At 34.2% G+C, this 24,000-nt stretch overlaps 1 protein-coding gene across 4 annotated transcripts in view; it reads right to left on the reverse strand.

Annotated features, from left to right (window-relative positions):
* Window positions 1-24,000, reverse strand: part of LOC145266633 (choline O-acetyltransferase-like) — a 1,018,836-nt gene that overhangs the window by 111,765 nt on the left and 883,071 nt on the right. For all 4 annotated transcript variants that reach the window (XM_080122555.1, XM_080122557.1, XM_080122554.1 and 1 more), the window contains one exon: window positions 16,241-16,421. In XM_080122555.1, coding sequence (XP_079978681.1) covers window positions 16,241-16,421 — 181 coding nt within the window. The remainder of the gene's footprint in view (window positions 1-16,240; window positions 16,422-24,000) is intronic.

Below are 24,000 nucleotides of genomic sequence, written 5' to 3' on the forward strand. Positions count from 1 at the left end.
GCATTGCTGAAAAGTAGAGAGAACGCATGCGGCATAAACCTTAATCTTAGTTGGCAGCGAGATCCCATGACAGCTTCACAAACGCCTTCCAACTTTCCGAAGGCATTCCTTGCTGTGCTGATCCGTAACGATACCTCATCATCAAGGGCACCGGACAAACTCAGTGTGCTACCCAAGTATACAAACTTAGTGACAACCGCTATCCTTGAACCACAGATATAAACTGATGGCTCATAGTATGTCAGATTGATAGTCAGGCCCAATGCGCTGCAGGCAACCGCAAAGGCGTCCACAAGATGCTGCATATCAGCCACCATATGAGCCACCAGATCACAGTCATCAGCATAGAGCAAGTCACGGATCGTGCTGGTGAGTACCTTTGTACTTGCATTGAAGCGCCTAATGTTGACCCCCCCCCAGTAAATGAGATCATTTGCGAGCATCAATCCCAATACTGTATGTGTGTATATATATATATATATATATATATATATATATATATATATATATATATATATATATATATAACTTATTCTACCTGACGTTGCATGGACGTCCTTTTAGACATGGTTTTGTTTCATTCTTAGCCTTTATCAAATTTTCTTCTTTATTTTAATTAATTTATACTTAAGTTACATTAGATTAAAAGTTAGTCGTAAGGATTTTAGTTTTCTTTCTCTGTATAAGAGTGATAATGAAGTGGATTTCTGAAACGCGTGTACACATGAATAATATTGTTAAGCGTTGGTATATTTAAAACATGATTGCAAAATAATGACGTCAGAAATTTTGTATTATACTGAATTAAAATGTTTATTGTATATCAATAAGAAGTAAAATTGACTAATCATAATCAAAGTTTTATTCTATTTCGTTTTTTGTTTATAGAAACCGTTCCAGACAAAACATTAAGCCACTTAATGTAAGAAGTTAAAAAAACATATTACAAAGTTTCATTTTGTTCTATTTTATATGGAAATCGCCCCAGGCAGAGCATGAAGCCTCTTGATGTAAGTAACTAATAATTACACTTCAAGATCACTAAGATAAGAGTTAGATGGGCAGATTTCGACACAGGAAACAGAAAATCACATTTTGTCAAAAACATTGTTTATTAAATAATCATCTTAAATGCTGTTTAGGTATAAATTTTAAAAATACAACCGATACAATTTTATATATCAAACGATTTCCTTGTTAGTTAACCTTGTGCCTATTTCTGTTCGAAGTACGCAACTGAACTGTCTTGAAGAGAAATGAGATATTTTTTACTATCTGACGTTTCCAAACAAGTCAGATATTTTAGACATTTTTGCTGTAGTTATTTCCTAAATATTATTAATACTACTCAAAAAAAAAGAAGGCAAAGAAAGGTCGGATTATTATAATCCGATTCCGATTTCAGCGAGTTTCTCCATGCTTCATTAATAAATGCTACTTCAGGCCGAATGCGTCTCCAAACTCGAAACTGGATTAGTAACGATTTTCGATGGCGAACGACATTCCCTGGAATAAAAAAAAAGGAAGGAAAACCCAACATACATGTATTTGAATCCGACCATGCGTGCAGACGGGCGGATCTATATTCCAGGGTAGAGAGGGTAAGGAAGGAGAGGGGTTATGAATAAACTACTTATGTCTCGGGCAAAAATATTTTGCAGAGTAAAGAAGAGCTTAAATTATTATCATCCGATTTTATGAGCGCAACGGATATGGTGGATATGGTGGATAGGGATTGGTCATTTTGTGAAATTGATACTAATAATCGATATTATCTTGAGGTATTTAACTATTGTATTGTTCTGCCTCGTTGTATTTACTTCAGCGATTGAAAATCCTAATTCTTTTAAAGGTGTGCGAGTTAACTAGTTAATGGTTATTTTTAGCTTGTGCGTAATAGCAATTTCACCAGGTGGAGGTCAGCAGACTTCAAAGTTCGACCCTACACGCAATATTTTAGAATCCCGTGAAAAGGAATCCAATGATATTTAGTCGATTATGATGTCAGAAAAGATGATAGAGAAAAATAGAGATAGAAAAGAAAAGAGAGGGAAGGAGACAGAGAGAAGGGAGAGAAGTAGAGGATAGCGTTACGTTGTGTGTGTATCTGAATACGTTCTATAACGACATACATGTTGAATAGTTGGGTTTTATATTTTATCTGTATATTCTTGTATGGATGTATGTATATATGTCGTATCATTTAGTTGATCGTCTAGTGTGCATATTTTTACATTTATGTAACAGTTCTCACAGGAAACGATTGGCGTGAACGTATCGAAACAGTTGTAGACAACCAGTTCCTTTTAACAGATGTAAATAACATAACATATACTTGAATTATTTACCAACATTTATTTTCATGACCCGGCTGGCATCTTCAGAGATTACACGTTTTTACATCTTGGCTGCCTGAGATGACGCTCCCCCCCACCGCGTCGAGTGGTCCGTTCTCTCTGATGTCTAACTAACGACTGATTAGAGTCTCCCCAAATCTACATCTCATCACGTGTCTCATTATGTGTCTCAGACCAACAGCTTATGTAACCCCAATCTAGTTATTTGTTCATGCAAACCAACAATCATGTTTACATCTATTTTCTATTTGCACATTCCTTTTGCGATATTATTATATCATATGTCAATCATTTTTCCCCAATTTAATTGCTTATTTTTCTAATCATAATAATTGATCCATTGAACCACCGTCGCTCGAATCAAATAATAATAATAATAATAATAATAATAATAATAATAATAATAATAATAATATTTTGACCCTTGCCCTGCTTGCCACAGTTAACACAGCTACTACGCTATGATCACAGCCCAAAGGGTCACATTACACTAGCAGACACAACTATCGATAGCTTAAAAACACGACTGAACCAAGAAGATATGCTTAAAACATAATGCAAAGATACGTTAATATAATTAAGTGATGCACCTAAAACACAAGTAACTCTCTCTCTGTGTTTAATTGCGGGGTTTCAGCTGCAAGACGATCATTTTTACAAGCTAAAAAATGGAGAAAATTGATTTCCATTATCTGTAATGGTAACTGATGATTTCACTTAGAAATAAATAAATTATACGTTTGTTTATTGCCAATAACATAGTAAAACACTAATAAATAAAAATTGGTTAATCAGAAATAAAGTTTTATTTGTCAGCTAAAATTCTATTACATGTCCAAACTTTAAAATCTATCCATGCGCGTACACGGGCGGATATATATTAAAGAGAAAAATGGGTAAGGTAGGAGAGAGTTTATGTACACATGCTTTAAATAAACTACTTATGTATAAGGCTAAAATTTTTTACATAGTAAAAGATAGCACAGATTATTATTCATCTGATTTTATGAGCGCAAATTATATTGATACAGTGGATAGGGTTTGGTCATTTCAAGAAATCGATGCTCATAATAAATATTATTTTGTTGCATTTATTTATAAATATTATTTTGTTGCTCATAATAAATATTATTTTATTGCATTTAATTAACATAAATTAAGAGACTCTATTTTTAAATATTTAGGTGTGTAGGATAGCTATAGAAATATATATTTTTGCTAGAAATGTTAGCAATTATGCAACAAAATAAGTCGTGAATTCGGGTTAACGTTATATCAACCCCATTTGTATTGTCTATGTACATTTCGTTTATTCCCATGTGGAGTTAGTTGCTGTGCTAGAACATAACGACAGTTTCAGAAACGCCCTCACGACAAACCCAGTAATTCTTTCCGGCATAAGATCGCGTTACAATGGTGCCGTGACCAGGTTATAACAGAACCTAAGAAACGTCCTCACAACAAAAGCAGTAATTCTTTCAGGTATGAGATCGCGTTACAATGGTGCCAGGACCAGGTTATAACAGAACCTAAGAAACGTCCTCACAACACACTCAGCAATCCTTTCCGGTATGAGATCGCGTTATTCATTCTTGAAGGAGGGAATCCAGTTGTAACCAGGTTATAACAGAACCCAAGAAACGTCCTCACAACAAACCCAATAATTCTTTCCGGTATGAGATCGCGTTACAATGGTGCCGTGACCAGGATATAACAGCACCCAAGAAACGTCCTTACGACAAATCTAGTAACTCTATTCGGATTCAATACCTATCATGTTACAATTAGACCGGATATGTTGTAGACGGAAAGGGCAGCAGACCTCAAACTTTGGAAATACTGATAGAAGTACTTATAATATATCTCAAGAAATAAAAAAGAAAGAAAATAACTATCTAAAGGTACAAGTGGAAGACAAGATCACTTTCATATATAATTTTAACATAAACTGATCCCCTCTTTTAGGACTAGGAAGCGTTTTTCTTTTAAATCTTGGCCATTTTAATTTTTTGACATTTTTTTAGCGGGGAAGAGAATTTTTTAGATAAGATTTTCAAGTTAAATTTTATTGTTACAGTGTTTTTCCGATGTTTTTTTCGTTCTAACTCAACAGACTTTACACTACGTTTGTTTCGAAGTAAATAATCGCTTCAAAATAAGTTAAAACAAATACTTTTATCCAGGTAGGTAGATGAGTAACTTATTTTGCCTTTGGCAATTTGTCATATATTTTATTTTTATCCCTTTGTTTTGAAGGATCTTCTTAAAATACTTCATTATTGTTTTGTTTGTTTTTGGTAAAGTTTTAGCTCTGTACTCTATGCCAATTCACATACTACTACTTTTAACAGAGAGAGAGAGAGAGAGACAGACAGACAGACAGACAGACAGACAGACACAAAGATATATATAAGTATAGAGAGAGAGAAAGAGAGAGAGAGAGAGAGAGAGAGAGAGAAGAGCAGACAGACGAACAGAAACAGAGACGTGGAGAAGCTGAGAGAGACAAGGATAAAGAGATATAGAGAAACAGCTACACACAGGCAGAGAGAAATAGAGACAGAAACGTGGAGATAGAGAGAAAGAGAGACAAAGAAAGAAACAGATAAGTAGAGAGAGATAGAGAGAGAGATCACACGAAAGTAGAGAGAGGGGGAGAGAGAGGCAGAGAAAGAGAGAGAAAGAACAAAGATAGGGAGAGAGAGCCACACGATGACAGAGAAAGAAACAGACAGAGACGTAGAGAGAAAGAGAGAGAGAGAAAGAGAGAGAGAGAGAGAGAGAAAGATTTAGGCAGATATGAAGAGAGACAAGCCACACACAGACAAAGAGAAAGGCACAGAGATAGGCAGAGACGTGGAGAGAGAGTGGCAGAAAAAGGCAAAGTGGGAAACAGATAGAGAGAGAGAGAGAGAGAGAGAGAGAGAGAGAGAGAGAGAGAGACAGACAGACAGACAGACAGACAGACAGACAGACAGACAGATTGACAGAGGCAGAGGCAGAGACGTGGAGAGAGAAGCAGAAAGAGAGACAAAAAAGGAAACAGATAGGGAGCGAGAGAGAGACCCACACACAGGCAGATAGAAAGAGACAGACAGAGAGAGACGTGGAGAGAGAAAGGCAGAGAGAGAGAGAGAGAGAGAGAGAGAGAGAGAGAGAGAGAGAGAGAGAGAGAGAGACAAAGAAACAAACAGGGAAGGAGAGACACATAGACAGCGACATACGCAAACAGAGAGACACACACAACGCATATATATAGATAAAAAAGATAGATAAAAAATATAGATAAAAAATATAAGCCAATGAGGAATAATGGATTCACAATAATATGAAAAAGAAATCATAATTTCTAAAAATATATTTTCTGTCGAACAAATATTTGTCAAATATTTGTTTACTTTTAAAACAATTATTTTGCCTTTTTTTATCATGTGCGCCATCTTTTTTTTTTGCTGTTTATGGTAATTGTTTAACTTTCGACGCTTTCCAGATTTGCGGACACCCTCCCTCGTACGTTGTCTTTGCCAACTTTTGGACATAGCTGCCATAGCAACGTTTGATCTGGCATAATGTTTCACTAAAAAACATCTTCGTTGCGGGGCAACCACGCAAAGAAACACACGACTCCACCACCCATAGATATGAAGAAAGTATCTACATTTAAATCGACGTCCGTTAATAGTCACGAACTCCGAGGAAATTCCACGGTTTCTTTCTCCATAGAAATTAAAAAGTTCAAATATTATAAAAGCTCTAAAATTGTATGCAAGAAACTTTGTCTTTGACATCATAATAATTGACTATTTTAATTTTCGGTGTTTTCCGGTAGACTAACAACATAACACCACTGGTTGGTAGTTTCTATCTTTGATAATTATTATTATTATTATTATTATTATTATTATTATTATTATTACAATAACAACAACAACAACAACAATAATAATAATAATAATAATAATAATAATAATAATAATAATAATAATAATTGCTACATTTAATAATGTGGTGATGCCTGTGTAAAAATAATAATAATGATTATACATTGCTACATTTTTATACAATCTTACAGTAAACACAGAAAAACCCAAAATAATTCTAAAAAAACCCTCTATAAATGTTTCATATTTTTAACATTCATTTTATTTTCACTTATAAATCACTCATTTAAGAGAAACAATATTAAAACATTAAAATTATATTTTTTTTATACAATACATGTTTCGCTTTTCCAGAAGTGTCATGCTTCGTATGAGGATTATTTAAATTAATCGAACGGTGGTTCTCATCTTGGATGTTATTTTTTTTCCATTTTTATTTTTTTTCCATTTTTATTTTTTTTCCATTTTTATTTTTTTTCCATTTTTATTTTTTTTCCATTTTTATTTTTTTTCCATTTTTATTTTTTTTCCATTTTTATTTTTTTTTCCATTTTTACTTTTTTTCCATTTTTATTTTTTTTCCATTTTTATTTTTTTTTCCATTTTTATTTTTTTCCATTTTTTTTAAAATGAAAAACACAGTAGCAGTTCTACAGTTCTACTCAATGAATTTTTCTAATTTTGGGATATATTATTTTAGACATGACAATCAAATATTGGGGTTTGCTTAAAATGACGTATTTAAAAAAAATCGCTCTGTCGCCTCTTCTCTACACAAGCACTGGAATGTTTTTGCTATTTTTGTTAAGTTCGACCAATCCAAATAATAATGAAATGTTCAATCTTAAAAAAAAAAAAAACCCTGATTTTTAAAGCTCCGTATATTTCATTTTATTTCATGAATTGAACACGAAATATATATTTAAATAGAAAAATATATATTTACAATAGAAATGTCCAAAAACCTTAGGAATTGACAAATATAATCGAAGCTTGATAGGAAACGCTGGTTTTGTGCTCAGTATGAAGAATAAAGGTTCTTTACCATGTGTACAATATCAGTGTTGGGAATGGCATGTATAACGGGGACGCTGAGACACTTTTTGACACCGAGGGGATGAGAATTCATTCTTGAAGGAGGGAATCCAGTTAACATTATAAAACGGTGTTTCATACAATGTTCAATATTGAAGACGGTAGATAAAAAAAACATTACCTTTCAAGTTGAAAGATGACAACGAAGAAAAAATATATGATGATGTTTATTCTCCCAGCTGGATGATTGATGATTAGGAATTCAATCACCTTTCAGAGTTAGATTTTCTTGTTCCCCTTTCTGGTCGCTTCCAAAAGGGTTTAAGCTGACTCAACTGCTGTAACTCTCCTCTGTGTCTCTCCACCCTGAACTCGACTCCTGAACTCTACCCTGACTGAACTGACTCTTTGAATATATTTTAAATTATCTTTCTTTGTGATGTCAGAGACGTGCTAAGACATATGAGAGTCCTCACGTAGATTCTACATATTATACATGTCTCCAGACGCCTTCCCAACACAAAGAAAATTCCTAAATTGATTTTCATTGTTCTAGCTCTAACCCCTTGTTGTGTCATTATTTAGTTATCTCTAAACACAATAGTCAATTCACTAAATTCCTGAGATTGCATTATGTATTCACTTTTGGCCTTTGAATACTGGGTTCAATTCAAGCCTTTTCCCTTAATAAATATTTAAAATCCTATTTTACTTCCCCGTCCATATATGACACGTTTAAGGTAGGATGTTTTTCTCACTTTTGTGGATTATCTGTTTCATGTAAGGTAGGATGAGAAGCTATTCCCCCCACGTGGGTTTTGACCTACCTTGGGGGTAATGTGCTTTCGCGGCCGCTGTCTCCGTGTCACTGAATCACGAGAAGTCACACACCGGTGTTTTTTTAGCAACTGGTGTTCTGCTTCGTTATTCACTTGTTATGTTGTTGGTTCCGAGCAACGCCGGGAAATAAAGTAATCGAATATTATTATGATTGTGTTTAGTAAGTCTAATGTCACGTAAAATAAGTATTTTAGAATGAAATATTATAAACAATAATTTAGGCATGTTAACTTGATAGAATGGAATTTTCTATTATATTTTACACGGGTGATCACCACTTATCAAGGCCCAAAAGCCACTCAGGGATAAGGGTTATTGCACATACAGTAATCAATTGTAGTAATCATTAGTATTGGGGGTTTTGTCAGGAGTTTGTTTATGTTGGACTTGAAGACGTCCAAGTTGTAGTTAGGTAGGAAACTGGCAAGCGGCAGAGAGTTCCACTGGCGTGCAGTTCTAAGAAAGAAGCTTTGCTCATGGAATCTATGTTAGTGCATGGATATTTTTTGCCTTTATCAAGGTCGGGCTGGGATGTTAAAGCGTTCCAGCTCCACCCCATAATAAATATGCTATAATGGAACTTTTATCAAATTGAAAAAGTCTGGTTATTTTTAACTCGTTTAAAAAGCTGGTTCAGAAGTAATACCTTTAGGGTTATGTATTAACTTTTGCTAGAAGTAATGCAGGAGAGAAAAAAGCCGCGTGTTTTTGAGTTCAAATTATATGCAAATATAATTTGGGAAATGTTCCATTTCATGGGAAACTTCTTTTTTCTCGTTTTAAATATAAGAAAATGTATCTTCTCTATTCTTTCTTCTTCTATCTATCTTCTATCTATCTTCTTCTTCTATCTATATAAATAAAATGAACTCATTTTTTCCCGTCTGATTTTGGCATTAATAGGATTAAAAATCAAGATATTTCATGCAAATATAATATGCACAAACGGCAGAACAATATCTGAGGTGTGTTATAGGCTTATTATTTCTCAAATTCCTCGATAATCTTAGATTTCTATACTTTTTCTGCTGAGAAGTCACGGCCAAAATCGGTTAAGATCAATGGAAGTGGTAAAATATTTTCTCTCTAATAAATTCCTCCTCCCCCTGCCACCACTTAACACCGTTTGGGGATCGTTCACAAGGAACAGTTGAGAAGAGAACACCGGTTTGGCTTCGTAGTTCTTTCATGTGAAGTTATTTAAAATCACTAAGCTAAGCTGCAGTGCTCTGTGGCGTAGTGGTTAGCGTGCTGGACAATTCACATTATATTTTCACGTTCGCACCGACCTATCGTAGTCGTTTTGTTTTTTTTTTCCTAAACAACTGGAATGGACTTTTCTTGGTGGCCGAACTGTTAACGTTGCAGATGTTTTTTTTTTCACACTTTATTTTCCTACTTTTACTCATGACTCTGGGTTTGATCCTTCCTACTTACCTACCATAACATTTTTTAAAACTCCCCCCCCCCGTCCCGGAAACAAACACTCGGGCAACGCCGGGTACCCCCGCTAGTTGGTTAATAATAGTTTTTTTGACAAAAAAGATTTAGGAGAAAGATAAGAAAACAAGACAAATATTCAGAATTAAAGTCAAACCTGTGATAAGGAAAAAGAGAGAGAGAGAAAAAAAACAAAACATGTTAGTGTTTTTAGATTAGTAGGCTGCAAAAGTTCTGAGAATTATGTTTTCAATTGGGAGAAGAATTTGGAATCAAGAGGCCAGTTTGGAATGTGGGAATAATATGTGCAAACCATCAGGTGATGACGTCATAAATTAGAAAAATAGTTTTAGATATAGAAGGGAGTTGAACAGTCGAGTATCGGCGTTTGAACGAATCGGACATGGAATGAGGTAATTCACTCTATAAAAATTGTAAGGGGGGGGGGGATAAAGATAAGAGTTAGACAAATTGTAAGAGGGGGGGATAAGAGTTAGACAACGGTGAAATTGCAATTACAACGGAATAATTGAGGAATAAAATATTATAAAATCACCAACTTTCTCCGGCCTTGTTAAGAAGAAAATAATACACGATGACAAAAGGTTGTTTGTGCATAGGTAAAGCCCACCCCCAGGGCCCAAGACGATATGTTATATATATATATATATATATATATATATATATATATATATATATATATATATATACTCAAACGATTTTGTTATGCATACATATAAAGATGATGCCGAATGTTTGGGTTTATTCTTAAAATCCACAGTGGTACGAAAAAGTTGTTAAAAACTAATAACAAATAAATGCTACCAAAGACAGGATAAGTTACTTTTCTACGTAACTGGATACATTTTTAGTGTTTTTATTTGATGTAAATGTTTATTTATTTCGAAAAAAAAAATAATATTGAGCGTTACTGAAGAACAAGGAAAAATAGCCATGATGACTTTGAAGTTTCGATAATCATTTCAAAATAAGAAATAAAACAAAATGGTGTTAGAAACCCACCAAATATGTGTTGCCGTCACATTTATTGGGTGGATTTCTGCCATCATTTTGTTTTATTTCTTATTTTGAAGTGATTATCGAGACTTGAAATATGTAAAGAGACATTGCGGCTATTTTTTTTCTTGTTCTTCAATGTTGCTTGTTTTCCGAACCGAATAAACATTTTATATTAAATAAAAATACTAAAAACTTATCTAGTTAAGCAGAAAAGTAACCTATCTTGCCTTTGGTAATATCTATTTGTTATATATTTGTTTTGTTTTTCTTTGACAACTTTTTTGTACATCTGTGGATTGTAAAACAAACCCAAATATTTCAGATATACATGATTTACATTCCCTCATGTTATACGCGCCCACCATATTACACCCTCCCCCAAATGCTTGTAAGGCATTTTTGAACACAATGTACGCAACTACTGATCAATAGAGGCACGTGGCAAAAAATAAATAAATAAATAAATAAATAAAATTAATAAAATAAAAAAAACCCAAAAAACCAAATGAATAAATAAATAAACAAAAAAAACCCAAGTGAATAAATAAATAAACAAAAAAAACCCAAATGAATAAATAAATAAATAAAAAAAACAAATGAATAAATAAATAAACAAAAAAAACAAGTGAATAAATAAATAAACAAAAAAAACAAATGAATAAATAAATAAACAAAAAAACAAGTGAATAAATAAATAAACAAAAAAAAAACAAATGAATAAATAAATAAACAAAAAAAAACAAGTGAATAAATAAATAAACAAAAAAAACAAATGAATAAATAAATAAACAAAAAAAAACAAGTGAATAAATAAATAAACAAAAAAAACCCAAATGAATAAATAAATAAATAAAAAAAACAAATGAATAAATAAATAAACAAAAAAAACAAGTGAATAAATAAATAAACAAAAAAAACAAATGAATAAATAAATAAACAAAAAAACAAGTGAATAAATAAATAAACAAAAAAAAAACAAATGAATAAATAAATAAACAAAAAAAAACAAGTGAATAAATAAATAAACAAAAAAAAAAACAAATGAATAAATAAACAAAAAAAAACCCAAGTGAATAAATAAATAAACAAAAAAAAACAAATAAATAAATAAATAAACAAAAAAAAACGGGTATATGTGTAAAATATATAACAAGTGCATTAAAATTAACATCTACTTGCAACGCCATAAATTAAAAAAAAAAAACAAAGAAAAACATCATTAAGAAATTCTACTATTTTCTTGTCGGGCGAGTTGAAACAGTAGAGCCTTCTTGACAGTTAAAATGTGACGTATAGTCTCATTGAGTATTTTGCCCGCGTCGCAAGCATTAAATCACCACTTACTTCCGGTTTCCGGCAGTTAATTTTTTGTTGAATGTCTCGAACCACTTACATACAAACCATTTTGTTGATCGATCAATTTGTCTGTCACGCTAAACTATGAGACAGTATTTTCATCGTTAAGCCGCAACTGAAACAATGTCGCTTTTTTTTGTTTTCTTCTTATTTTTACTTTTCGTGCTCCCTTTCCGGTTTGAGTCAGTCACGTGACCACTCCCTCTGAGCCAGAAACCATTTCGTATTCCGAGACATGCGCAAACAACACCTCTGTCCCTTTTGTATTTTACGATTAAATGTTCGGACAATTTTCATTTTTTTTTCTCCTAATTTGCCAATGTGCAGGCGTGTTTGTCTCGTTACATTTAAAAGACCACGTGACTAGTTTTTTTCTTTCTCTTTTTCAACACTTGTTCTTGTTTTTTTTTTTATGGAAAATAAAACATGCCAAAATCTAACAGTTCTAAATTTTTGAGATGAGGGTTCCTATTTACAATGCCTCCTCATGGGACAGAGTTAGACACCAGGGTCGTTTTTTAATGTGGAGAAAAGGAACAAAAATTAAAAATTGTCTCAGTCGTGAAGGATTTCTCCTCCACTGACAGAAAACAAGAAATTGAAGTGCAGCATCTGAAGAACAGATGGATTCTTCGGACTACTGTTTTTACATTGAGTGTTATTTTCATAACGTTTTGGTCGTTGTGACCTCCGACCTTCTTGCGGTATTTCTTGTTGAACTCGGGAATCTTTCTGTCAAACGCAAGAACCCATGGCGTAATGGATAAAGTGATTGGTTCATTCAGTCGTAACGTTTTGGATGTTGATGATTCAAATCTCAGTGCGGACGACAGTTGCGAATTACTTATGATTTTTACATAGTCATGGCCAGCGGAACAGGAACATGCTATTTCCCTACATTAAATAAAGGATTCTGTTGGAAATATCGTGTAGATGTTCGAGTTCGACAAGATGCACCTGAAGAAGGCCAGAAGATCCATCGATCGAAACTTTGTGAGAATAACACAAGATAGGAACAGTAGTCCGAAGAATTCAAATAATCTCTCTCTCTCTCTCTCTCTCTCTCTCTCTATATATATATATATATATATATATATATATATATATATATATACACACAAGGCAAAGTGTGTGTGTGTGTGTGCATTTTTCTGTATGTCCGCCAAAGGCTTTTTTCGCTGGGCTTCCTGGTCGGCTCAGTCCTTCTTAAAACTTTTTATATGCTATCTAAATCATAATATCTACGACTTATCTTTAATCGCGGCTATCTTTAATTTGCCCGACTTTTACGCGCTATTTTTGTCTTCGTTACGCTTTTCAGTATAAAAAAAAAGCGAATGATGGGGCAGGGGAAACAAAAACTGGCTTGCAGCGCAAAACTAGTTCAAACATCAAACGACTTAACTTTCCCGCACCTCTCAATTTCACTTTATAAACGTTAACTTAAGACATTTATCAGTTCCTCTCCCTTCGTGGCCGAGATGGTTATGTCTTAGTGTTTTTTCCATTTCGTTTCCACCTTTGTGCCAAGGCTTTGGGGTTCAAGCCTACGTTCCTACTAAAACTTTTTTTCTTTTACACCTCTAAACACCCGGCCAACGTTTTTTTGAACAGGGTTGTCTTGATCTACCCTCCCCCAACACATACACTTCCAAACACTCGAGCAACGCCGAGTACCCCCCGCTAGTACAAATATAAAAACGGAAAATATAACTTAACTTATTTATCTAAGCTGTATATATGTATATAGTAAGTTATGAAAATATATATGGCAATTAAGCTACACAGAATATTCCGCATTTTATTCTTGTGAGAATTCGTCAGGCTTCCTGACAAATTCTCACGAGAATGAAACGCGACATATTCTGTGTAACTTAATTCCTATATATATATTTTCATAACTTACTGCTTAGCTCAACCTATGTGTTAATCACTGGTGAAGCAAATACTGAAAAATTTATGCATAAAGTTATATCTCCGTATATCATTTTATGTGGTTAAATGAAGTAATCGTATATATATATATATATATATATATATATATATATATATATATATATATATATATATATATATATATATATCTTTAAATTGCAATGCAAAACTAGGAAAACATTTTATCAATTTCTTATCATATTTCTTTCCCTCCATAAACTTAACTCAAACTCTATTGCTATCCAATAAATGTATAACTGTTTCACTTTCTAGCTTTGGGAAGGATCGTGGAGCTTTATTGGCGTCTAACCACTGAGCTGAGCGTCGCCGGTTGTCGTAAAGAACCCACTTTTCATCGCAAGTCACAAAAATGCAGATGACACTTCATAACAGTGTTGCTTTTGGTTGTCATTCAATTCGCGATGTACTTATTTATCAATTTTTTTTCTTCTCAATCTTTCTCAAGTGGTTGTAAATCGTCGTATACATTACGTTTAATTCAGAAGTAAGTTCTCAAACAGTTGTGCATGGAATGATTTCGACTAAGTCTCTTAATTGATCATTGTCAACATCCGATGGCCGACCACTACGATCATCTTCAAGATTCTCGTCGCTGTCATGAAATTTCTTAACCCACCGTTGTGCCGTGTGTGCAGTAGTGGTTCCTGTGCCAAACGCTTCGTGGATATCGCGAGCTGTTTCAGCAGTTTTTCGGCCTAGCTTGAATTGAAATAAAAAATTGTGTGAATTTGTTTTTCCTCATCTTGTATTCAACGTTTTAAAAAGAAGACACAGTTTCAAAACGATTGTAATTAAAACAATTAAATAGAGCGAAAAACGCTCTTTCAAATGATATATAAAGTAAAGGTATTATAATGAAAACTTATTTTAAAATACATCATTTGAAATCAAAATTAAAAATTCCGCAAGAACTTTCTAATCAACAAATAGGCGACTCTTCAGCCCAGCTTCACTATTGCCTCGATCAGTTAAAGGTAAAAAAGAATAATCTTTCAGTCATTCGCTTTGGGTCACCAGGGAGAAAATTAATGAATTAGAAATGAAGGTTGTAAAACACGAGAGGCGTTCGAAAAGTAAGGCCTCCTAGATTTTATTCCGACCGAATGAATCAGAATGGGATTTGCAAATTGCATTGTTATGATGACTGACCCTATGGATCCACTGCTGGAAAGCTTCATCTCTCTGTTGCAGATATTGACTGCGTTAAACTTTAAGAAAACAAATCCTGCCATGAACAATTATCAGAATTAGAGATGAGATATGGAATTCCTGACAAAAGTGCATTGAGAATGATGCTGACTACGTAGAAAATAAATTAATTTTGGAGCACAAAAAGTCACGCGTTTTAAGGGTATCACCCCCGTCTTCCTATCTCTTCAACGTTTTGAGTTTAAAAAAGGATTTATTTTTGTATTGCGCATCATAAGACAAAACTTGCTTCAGACGTCCATGCACAGCCATCGTCCATCGCTGGCAAAAATGCATTGTGAATTGTAGTTATTGTGTATAAAAATAAATTCTGGAACACAAACGGTTGCTCGTTTAAATGGTACCACTCTCGTCTTCGTAGCTCTTCAACCTTTTTAGTCAAAGATAGGAGGCTTTACTTTTGGGACGACAGTCGAACGTCTTAATCTTTTCATAGTACTGTAATATCGCATGCTCAATGTGGCAACAAGGGCACTACTACTACTACTACTACTACTACTACTACTACTACTACTACTACTAATTTAAAAAAAATTGAAAAAAATGCAATCATTGTCTTACAATTACACGTGCAACCAACCTCACAGGGGGTGCCCATTGTCTTTCGAGACTGAACGAAGGCGTTTACCCCCCCTCTTGCAAAATGAAAGCCACGTATATAAAGAACCCATCTACGAAATGAAGTTTTTATTCCCTGGTCCTGTCAGCTGACAGGCTAAACAGAAGCGCAGCCACTTGTGTGAGTAGTATCTTCTATTACAACTAGATGCCGAGAACAGAAGAATTGTAGGTTTATATGTAAAGATACAGGACACTGACAAGTCCGAGAATACTTCTAGCACAATAAAGGGAGCTAACCTGTTGATCTTTATTTCCGGCACAGCCGCTTGTGTGAGTCGCGTCTTCTATTGCAACAAGATGACGTGAACGGGAAAATTGTAGATACAGGACACTAGCAAGTCTGAGAAAACTTTTAGCACAATAAAGGGAGCTAACCTGTTAATCTTTATTTTCGGTGCAGCCGCTTGTGTGAGTAGTGTCTTCTATTACAACCAGATTTTTGGTTTTGAAATGCCTGATAATAGCTGCGCCATGATTTGGTTCCTTATAACTTTGTCTTGGAGTAAATATTTTTTGCATACTTACTTGGTTCTTGCATATCACGATAATATGTTCAGGTTCTGGCATCAACTTGGTGCTATTGGTAACTAAATTGTCCTTTGTCAATCCCGGCTCGCGGTAGGATGTAAACAGTCGATAGTATTGTTCCATACATAATGGTTGCCCCTTCCGGTTGCTACGGGCTCGGTCGATCGGCAAGCTTCGGCTTGAGAAAAAAAAAAAAAAAAGAAAAACACAAATAGAAATTTACCATATACGTAAACAAATTATATGACTGACAAAATGAAATTCTTTTAATAGTGGTTCCCAACCACTGTGCCGCGACACACTACTATGCAGTGGAATGATTTTTCGCTATTCTGAGTAGAGATAATAGAGATTTTATTTCGTTTTGTAATCACAATTACACTGCTTGATTCCGATTCGATGTAAAAAAAAAGCCCAAAAATTTTAATGCAATTCTCAAGTTTGTATCTATATGAACTGCGAATATCTTACCTAAACAACATTAAAAATAATTAAAAAAAAAAAAAAACGTGGAAGACTTACGAATATTTAAAAAGAGTTATAGTGGGGCAGGTTATCTCAATCTATATATCTATAAAAGTGAAAGTGTCTGTGTGTCTGTCTGTGTACATTTCCCTACGCAATAACTCTGTCAATTTTAAGTCTACAGACTCGAAATTTGATATACAGGGTACTGAGATTTGGGAACATCTTTGTGATCGGCTTTCGGCCAAAAATTTCGCTGTTAAGGGGTAAAAGTTTAACGATTTGACCTTTGAGAACTCTACCTAACTCTTGCGCCAATTTTGGGTCTAAACACTTGAAATTTTAGATATAGGTTCCTTGGACATGCATCTAACTTAATAACTTGATTTGAGCCCAAAACAATATTGGAATAAATGCGCAACTCTGTATGTTACGCACGCACGTACGCACACACACACACACACACACACACACATATATATGTATATATACTTTTGGAAAAAAAAGGATTCCAGCAGAGTGATCTATCATAAGGAAAAATTCCGAAAATAAGAGCGTATTATTTATATTTTTATTTACAGAAAGTTTAGATAAAATATTGGTACCGTCGGTTTCAAACTTGATAATAAGGGATCGTTTTTGATACCAATATCAAGCTCTCTTCAGCCGATGCTCACCTGTTTTATAACCGGAAGTGGAAACATACACATTCATTACAAAATCTCGTGCAAATCTCGTTTTTTTTTTTAAACAACCTTAAAATTTAAATAATAAAAATTTAAAAAGTGTCCGTTTAATGTTTCGGACGCTGAAGAAAACAAAAACAAACAAACAAAAAAACAAAACAGGAAAAAACAAAAGGAAGAAGAAAAAGAAAAGGAAAATTGTATATACTTAATATTTTTCTGTTATATGTTATTCTAATATATTTGAACTTTTTATCGCGTCACCCATGAAAAAATATTGTTTTTTAAAACTATTAATTTTAAATCTTAATTTTTTAATTTTTTCCAGTCTTAAACGGAATTATTTTTTATTCTAACTTAATTTCAAACTATTCTAAGGGAGATAATTTTGTAAAAGACTAAAGGCTAATTGGAATTAAAAAAATTTTTTTTTTAATTACATTTTCACCCCAAACAAGGCACATTGCCACTTTGGTGTAGGGGGCTATTATCAGCGGCAAAACTACTAGGGTACTATGTAGGGATTTGGGCAGCAAGATGCCGGTTCACGTTACACTTGAACTTCTGCATGTCAGTACAGTTGGGGAAGCAAGGACCTGGAATGGAATTCCAGAGTCTAGTGGTTCTGGGGAAGAAGCTACTGGAGTAGAAAGATCTTTTACATCTAGGGATCTCTACCGTGTAGGGGTGGGATTTAGCTGCCTGTCGGGTTTGTCGAGGGTGTCTACGTCGTGGGGGCACAAGTGTCTGCATTCGTCAGAGCATTCACCATTACTTGTAGAACAGGCAGAGGGATGTAATATTTCGTCGATGGGACAGAGACTGAAGCTTAGATGTCAGTTCAGGGCCTATCAGATTGGCGACTCTCTTTTGAACCTTGTCTAGGAGCGAGAGACTAGTAGCAGATGCACCAGCCCAAATGTGACACCAATACTCCATACATGGGCGAATGGTGGCCTTATAGAGGTACAGTATACTTTCGGGTGTTAGTAGTTTTCTAGCACGGTAGAGAGAGTCTACCTTCTTCGCAGCGGCCCTGGCAATGCTTTTAATGTAATTGTTCCAACTCATGTTTCCCGTGAACGTTAGGCCAAGCAGTTTGAAAGATGTACTCTCAGATAAAGAGTCACTGGCCATTGCTATTGGTGGCAGAGAAGGTTTCTTGTAATTATTGAAGGAAACCAGTTTAGTCTTGGGAGCATTGAATGTGACCATCCATTTATATCCCCATTCCACTACAGATTGAAGGTCATCCTCTAGTGTTTTTGCCATTTCTTTAGATGTGTGTTCATTTGTTTTCCTGTCATGCCTATTATAGAGTGTGGTGTCATCAGAATATATACCCATCTCAGAGGCAATTTTGTCGGGGAGGTAATTTATGAATATTAGGCACAATAGATGTCTAAGGATCGACCCCTGAGGCACTCCCGCATTTATATCATATTGTTTAGATGTACGACCGTCGAGGACAACCTGGATTTTTCTCTTATCTAAGAAGGATTTAATTATGTTAAGTATTCTACCAGTGATACCGTATGATCTAATTTTCCTGTCAAAAGCCTTAAAGCGTATGATCTAATTTTCCTGTCAAAAGCCTTAAATATATCTACAGCTACCGCTCTACCCTCCGCACTTTGTCCAGTGACTGGTATATACGTTCTGAGATTACAGTTAGGATATCTGCCGTCGATGCTAATTACTTTTATTATTATTTTATTATTTAACTTTATTCTTCTTCTATCTTTACTATAAAATACATGTTTATACTTTTTTACCGGTCTTATTTAATAAATTACTTTTAAATAGCTTGAATAAACCTACCATATATAGATTTTAAGTATACTCTTGAAAATTTTATTCCAAAACTTATCTATCAGATTGGACAAAATGTGTTTTTTTTTGTTTTTGTTTTTTTTAATCTGTTAATTTTAAATCTATTAATTTTAAATTTTTCCAATCTCAAACGGAATTATTTTTTTTATCGTAGCACAATTTTTACTAGTCTGAGAGAGATAATTTTGTAAAGGCCTCATTCGAATTGATAATAATTGTTGTTGTTATTATTATTATTATTATTATAATTATTATTATTATATATGTAATATCTATATATCTATAAAAGTGAACGTGTCTGTCTGTGTGTCTGTGTGTCTGTGTGTCTGTCTGTCTGTGTACATTTCCCTACGCAATAACTCTGTCAATTTTTAGTCTATAGACTGGAAATTTGAAATACCGGGTACTGAGATTTGGAAAAATCGATGTGACGGGTGTCAGCCAGAAATTTGGCTGTTAAGGGGTCAAATTTCAACGATTTGACCTTTAAGAACTCTACCAAACTCCTCCGACAATTTTGGGTCTAGACACTTGAAATTTTAGATATAGGTTCCTTGAACCTGGATCTAACTTAATAAAGTGATTTGAGCCCGAAACTATAAATTTTAAGGGGTCATAATAGGGGTCAAAGTTTTAAAAAAATTAACCATTTTTTTGTTTTTTTTTTTGCTTTTTTTTGCACAGCATACACCTCCAAACACCCCTGCTAGTATGTTTATATATTCCTTCAACTGCCTTCTTTAATATGAGTAAAATGTAAATTTCATTAAAATAGCTTGAAGAAACCTATCATATATAAATATTAATAATATTATACGAAATTTTATTCTAAAAAAAAAAACCCTAATCTATCAGATTGGGCAAATTTATTAATTTTAAAATCAACTTTAGATTAAATTTAATTAACTCCAAATTTAATATTAAAATAAAAATTGAATACAAATTAAAAAGTTTAAATCAATTCCCAATTTAAAAAATTGTATTAAAAAATTTCTAATTAAAATTGAAATGTATTTTTTGGGGGAGGGGGCGGGAATGCTTATCTAGTCTAAGGATCTGGTACACTATACTAAAGCCTTATGATTATAATCCTCTATTTTTTCTATCTTATATAATAATTTAAAAATAAAATATGTATAAAATATAAAAAAACTAAAAGAAAAATTAAAGATAAAAATATATATTCCAAATTTGAATAAAAAATAAAAAGTGTTTATTTATTTATTTTTTGGTGACGCCTGAATTTTCCTTATATAACATGTCTTATACGTGTTTCGGTAAATAGAGAAGAATAGATGTTCCTCCCAAAAATGTTAGCAAGTTTATGATGAGGAATGAAATAAGAATTTAACGAAATAAAAAAAGAAAAAAAAAAATGAAAATGGAGATATGTAAAGTCTGCAAAAACATAAATTTAAATAAAAAAAAAATTATTGTAGTGTTTATTAGCACGAAATAATTGAATTTGAAACACACGTTGGAAAGTGTCTTCCGTCTTACTAACACAGACACACACACACATACACAGACACACACAGACACACACACAGACACACACACACTCACACATACACAGACACACACATACACAGACACACACAGACACACACACACAGACACACACACACTCACACACACACTCACACATACACACACGTACACACACAGACACGTACACACACAGACACACACACACACTCACACACACACTCACACATACACACACGTACACACACAGACACACACACAGACACACACACACTATCTCTCTTATTCTGTTCTGTCTGTATGTCGGTCTGTCTGTCTGTCTGTCTATTACATGCACACTTCATCTTTCTTTCTGTCCCAGGATCTCTCTCTCTCTCTTTCACACACACACTTATTTATCTTTCTTTTTCCGTCTCTTTCTGGATCTGTTCCTTCTCCCCTCTTTTCTCCCTCTTCCTATCATCTCCCTTTCAACACACACACACACACACACACACACACACACACACACACATAAAACACGGACACAACACACATACGCACAGAGACTCATTCATCTCTTTCCCCTTCTTTCTCTTTCTCTCTCATAAATACACTTATTCTCTGTCTGTCTGTCTATCTGTCTGTCTGTATATCTCTTTTCTCTCTCTCTCTCTCTCTCTCTCTCTCTCTCTCTCGCTCAAGTAAACACACACAGACTTATTCATCGTTTCCCCCCCCTCTTTCTCTCTCATAAATACATTTATTATCTGTCCGTCTGTTTATCTCTCCTCCCACCCTCCCGCTCAGGTATACACACCAGTAAATCATACCTTATTCAGAATGCGACTGTATTTGTATCTTGGCACGGCGCGCACCTCCTCTAACAACTCTCCTACCCCCGCCCTTACCATGTATTATCATTTTCCTCCGTCGAAAATATCCTCCTACCTTAACCCCCTCCCTCCTTCTACATCTATACCCCCCCCCCCCCCCGATCTTTCTATTTTCTCCCCCTTTCCCCCGTTGTGGTCAGCATATTTTAGCTTGCGGCCGTTTATTGAGCATCTCTGCACAGCAGAACAAGATTTCGACGTTGGGGGGGGGGGGGCGGACAAAAACTATTAATATATCTTTCTTAGGCTTTGGGGGTGGTGATGGTCTCGAAAAAGACCGAAAGCGATAAAAAAAATAAGAGAAACACGAATCAAGGTGCGTGGCAGTATCTAAATTTATGAAATCTTCACATTTCGCGATAAAAAACAATAAATAATCGAAGGACGATTCTATCCTTTAATCGGCACTTGTTTATTAGCCTCCCCACGAGGGCAGAGTGAGATATAAGGTCGGATTGAAGTTTGAATGTAGGAAAAGGTTCAGCTTCACTGCCAAAAGGCGTATTTTAGATTCGAATAAAACAAAAATTCAATTGCCTCAGTCTAGAATGATTTCTGATTCACTGACTGAGAAAAGACGAAGCTTTGTATTAGAATACTTTGATATTAACCCATACTCTATCGATCAATCTATCTATCTATCGTTTTTAAAATAGACGATATATAGTTCTGGAAGTTTTTTTTAACCTTTAAAACTATAAATAAAAAAAAAAACTTTTTTTTTATCATTCGTTTGAAAACTATTTAGTCAGTAAGTCATTTAATCACCTGCAATCAATGCATCAACTTGCGCTCTCGAATTCACAATAGTCCTAATGTTAATTAATCGGATCATCAGTTGTTTACCATGAAACACTGTATCTGGGGATTTAAAAACAAAACAACATATTAAATCATGGCTCCCCAGCAGTGTTGATCAAACACCACCTCCCTTAATCACAAGAACAAAAAATGTCCCAGATATTGGATCTAGTTACCCAGTCATGATTAATTTGGCTAGCCTATTCATGTTATAAAAAATGTCTTCCTTACCTGTGAGATTCGTCTTTGTCTTCAAATTCAAAATGGATATATTTTTTAATTCATCAGTGTTGTATTAATAAGATTAGGATTAATACATTTTACTACTTATCACCCCCACTATGATTAGTATTTTAAATATTTACATTCTTATTTATTTATTAAAAATATATTAAAGTTAAAATCTCTCTCTCTCCCCCCCTCTCTCTCTCTCTCTCTCTCTCTCTATATATATATATATATATATATATATATATATATATATATATATATATATATACTAGTATGGGTGCCCGGCGTTGCCCGGGTGTTTAGAGGTGTATGCTGAGCAAAAAAAAAAAAGGGGGTAATTTTTTAAACTTTGACCCCTATTATGACCCCTGATAATTTATTGTTTTGGCCTCAAATCAAGTTATTACGTTAGATCCATGTCCACGGAACCTATATCTAAAATTTCAAGGGTGTAGACCCAAAATTGTCGGAGGAGTTTGGTAGAGTTCTTAAAGGTTGGCCCTCTTAACAGCCAAATTTCTGGCTGACACCCGTCACATCGATTTTCCCAAATCTCAGTACCCGGTATTTCAAATTTCGAGTCTATAGACTAAAAATTGACAGAGTTATTGCGTAGGGAAATGTACACAGACAGACAGACACACAGACACACAGACAGACACGTTCACTTTTATAGATATATAGCTAAAAGTGAACGTGTCTGTGTGTCTGTGTGTCTGTGTGTGTCTGTGTACATTTCCCGACGCAATAACTCAATTTTCAGTCTACAGACTCGAAATTTGATATACAGTGTACTGAGATTTGGGCAAATCTTTCTAATCCATTTTCGGCCAGAAATTTGCCTGTTAAGGTGTCTAAGTTCAACGATTTAACATTTGAGAACTCTAACTTACATCCTCCGCCAATTTTGGGTCTAAACACTTGAAATTATAGATATAGGTACCTTGGACATGGATCTAACTTAATAACTTTATTTGAGCCCCCCCCCCCCCAAAAAGGTTAAGAGGTCATAATAGAGGGCCAAAGTTTAAAAAAAATCACCGCTTTTATTTTTTTTGCTCAACATACACCTCCAAACACCCGAGCAACGCCGGGCTGAAATGCTAGTATGTATATATATTCTGGTTAATTTTATATGATTCAAAAGCATCAGGAATACGAACAAATGCTTTATTTAATTGTTTAAATATTTTAGTTTTATCCCCACCTTGTTTTATCATCCTTATTGCTAAGCTAGAAACTTATGTTTTAAATACTCTGACATAATGGTTCGATAAAACATAAATACAGGACAGGTACTACCTTTAAGCAACACACACACACACACTCACACACACACACACACACACACACAAACACACACACATATATATATTAC

Source organism: Euprymna scolopes, chromosome 41 (genome assembly GCF_053919585.1).
Source record: "Euprymna scolopes isolate OS-2025 chromosome 41, ASM5391958v1, whole genome shotgun sequence".
In the NCBI taxonomy this organism is placed as follows: Eukaryota; Metazoa; Mollusca; class Cephalopoda; order Sepiida; family Sepiolidae; genus Euprymna; species Euprymna scolopes.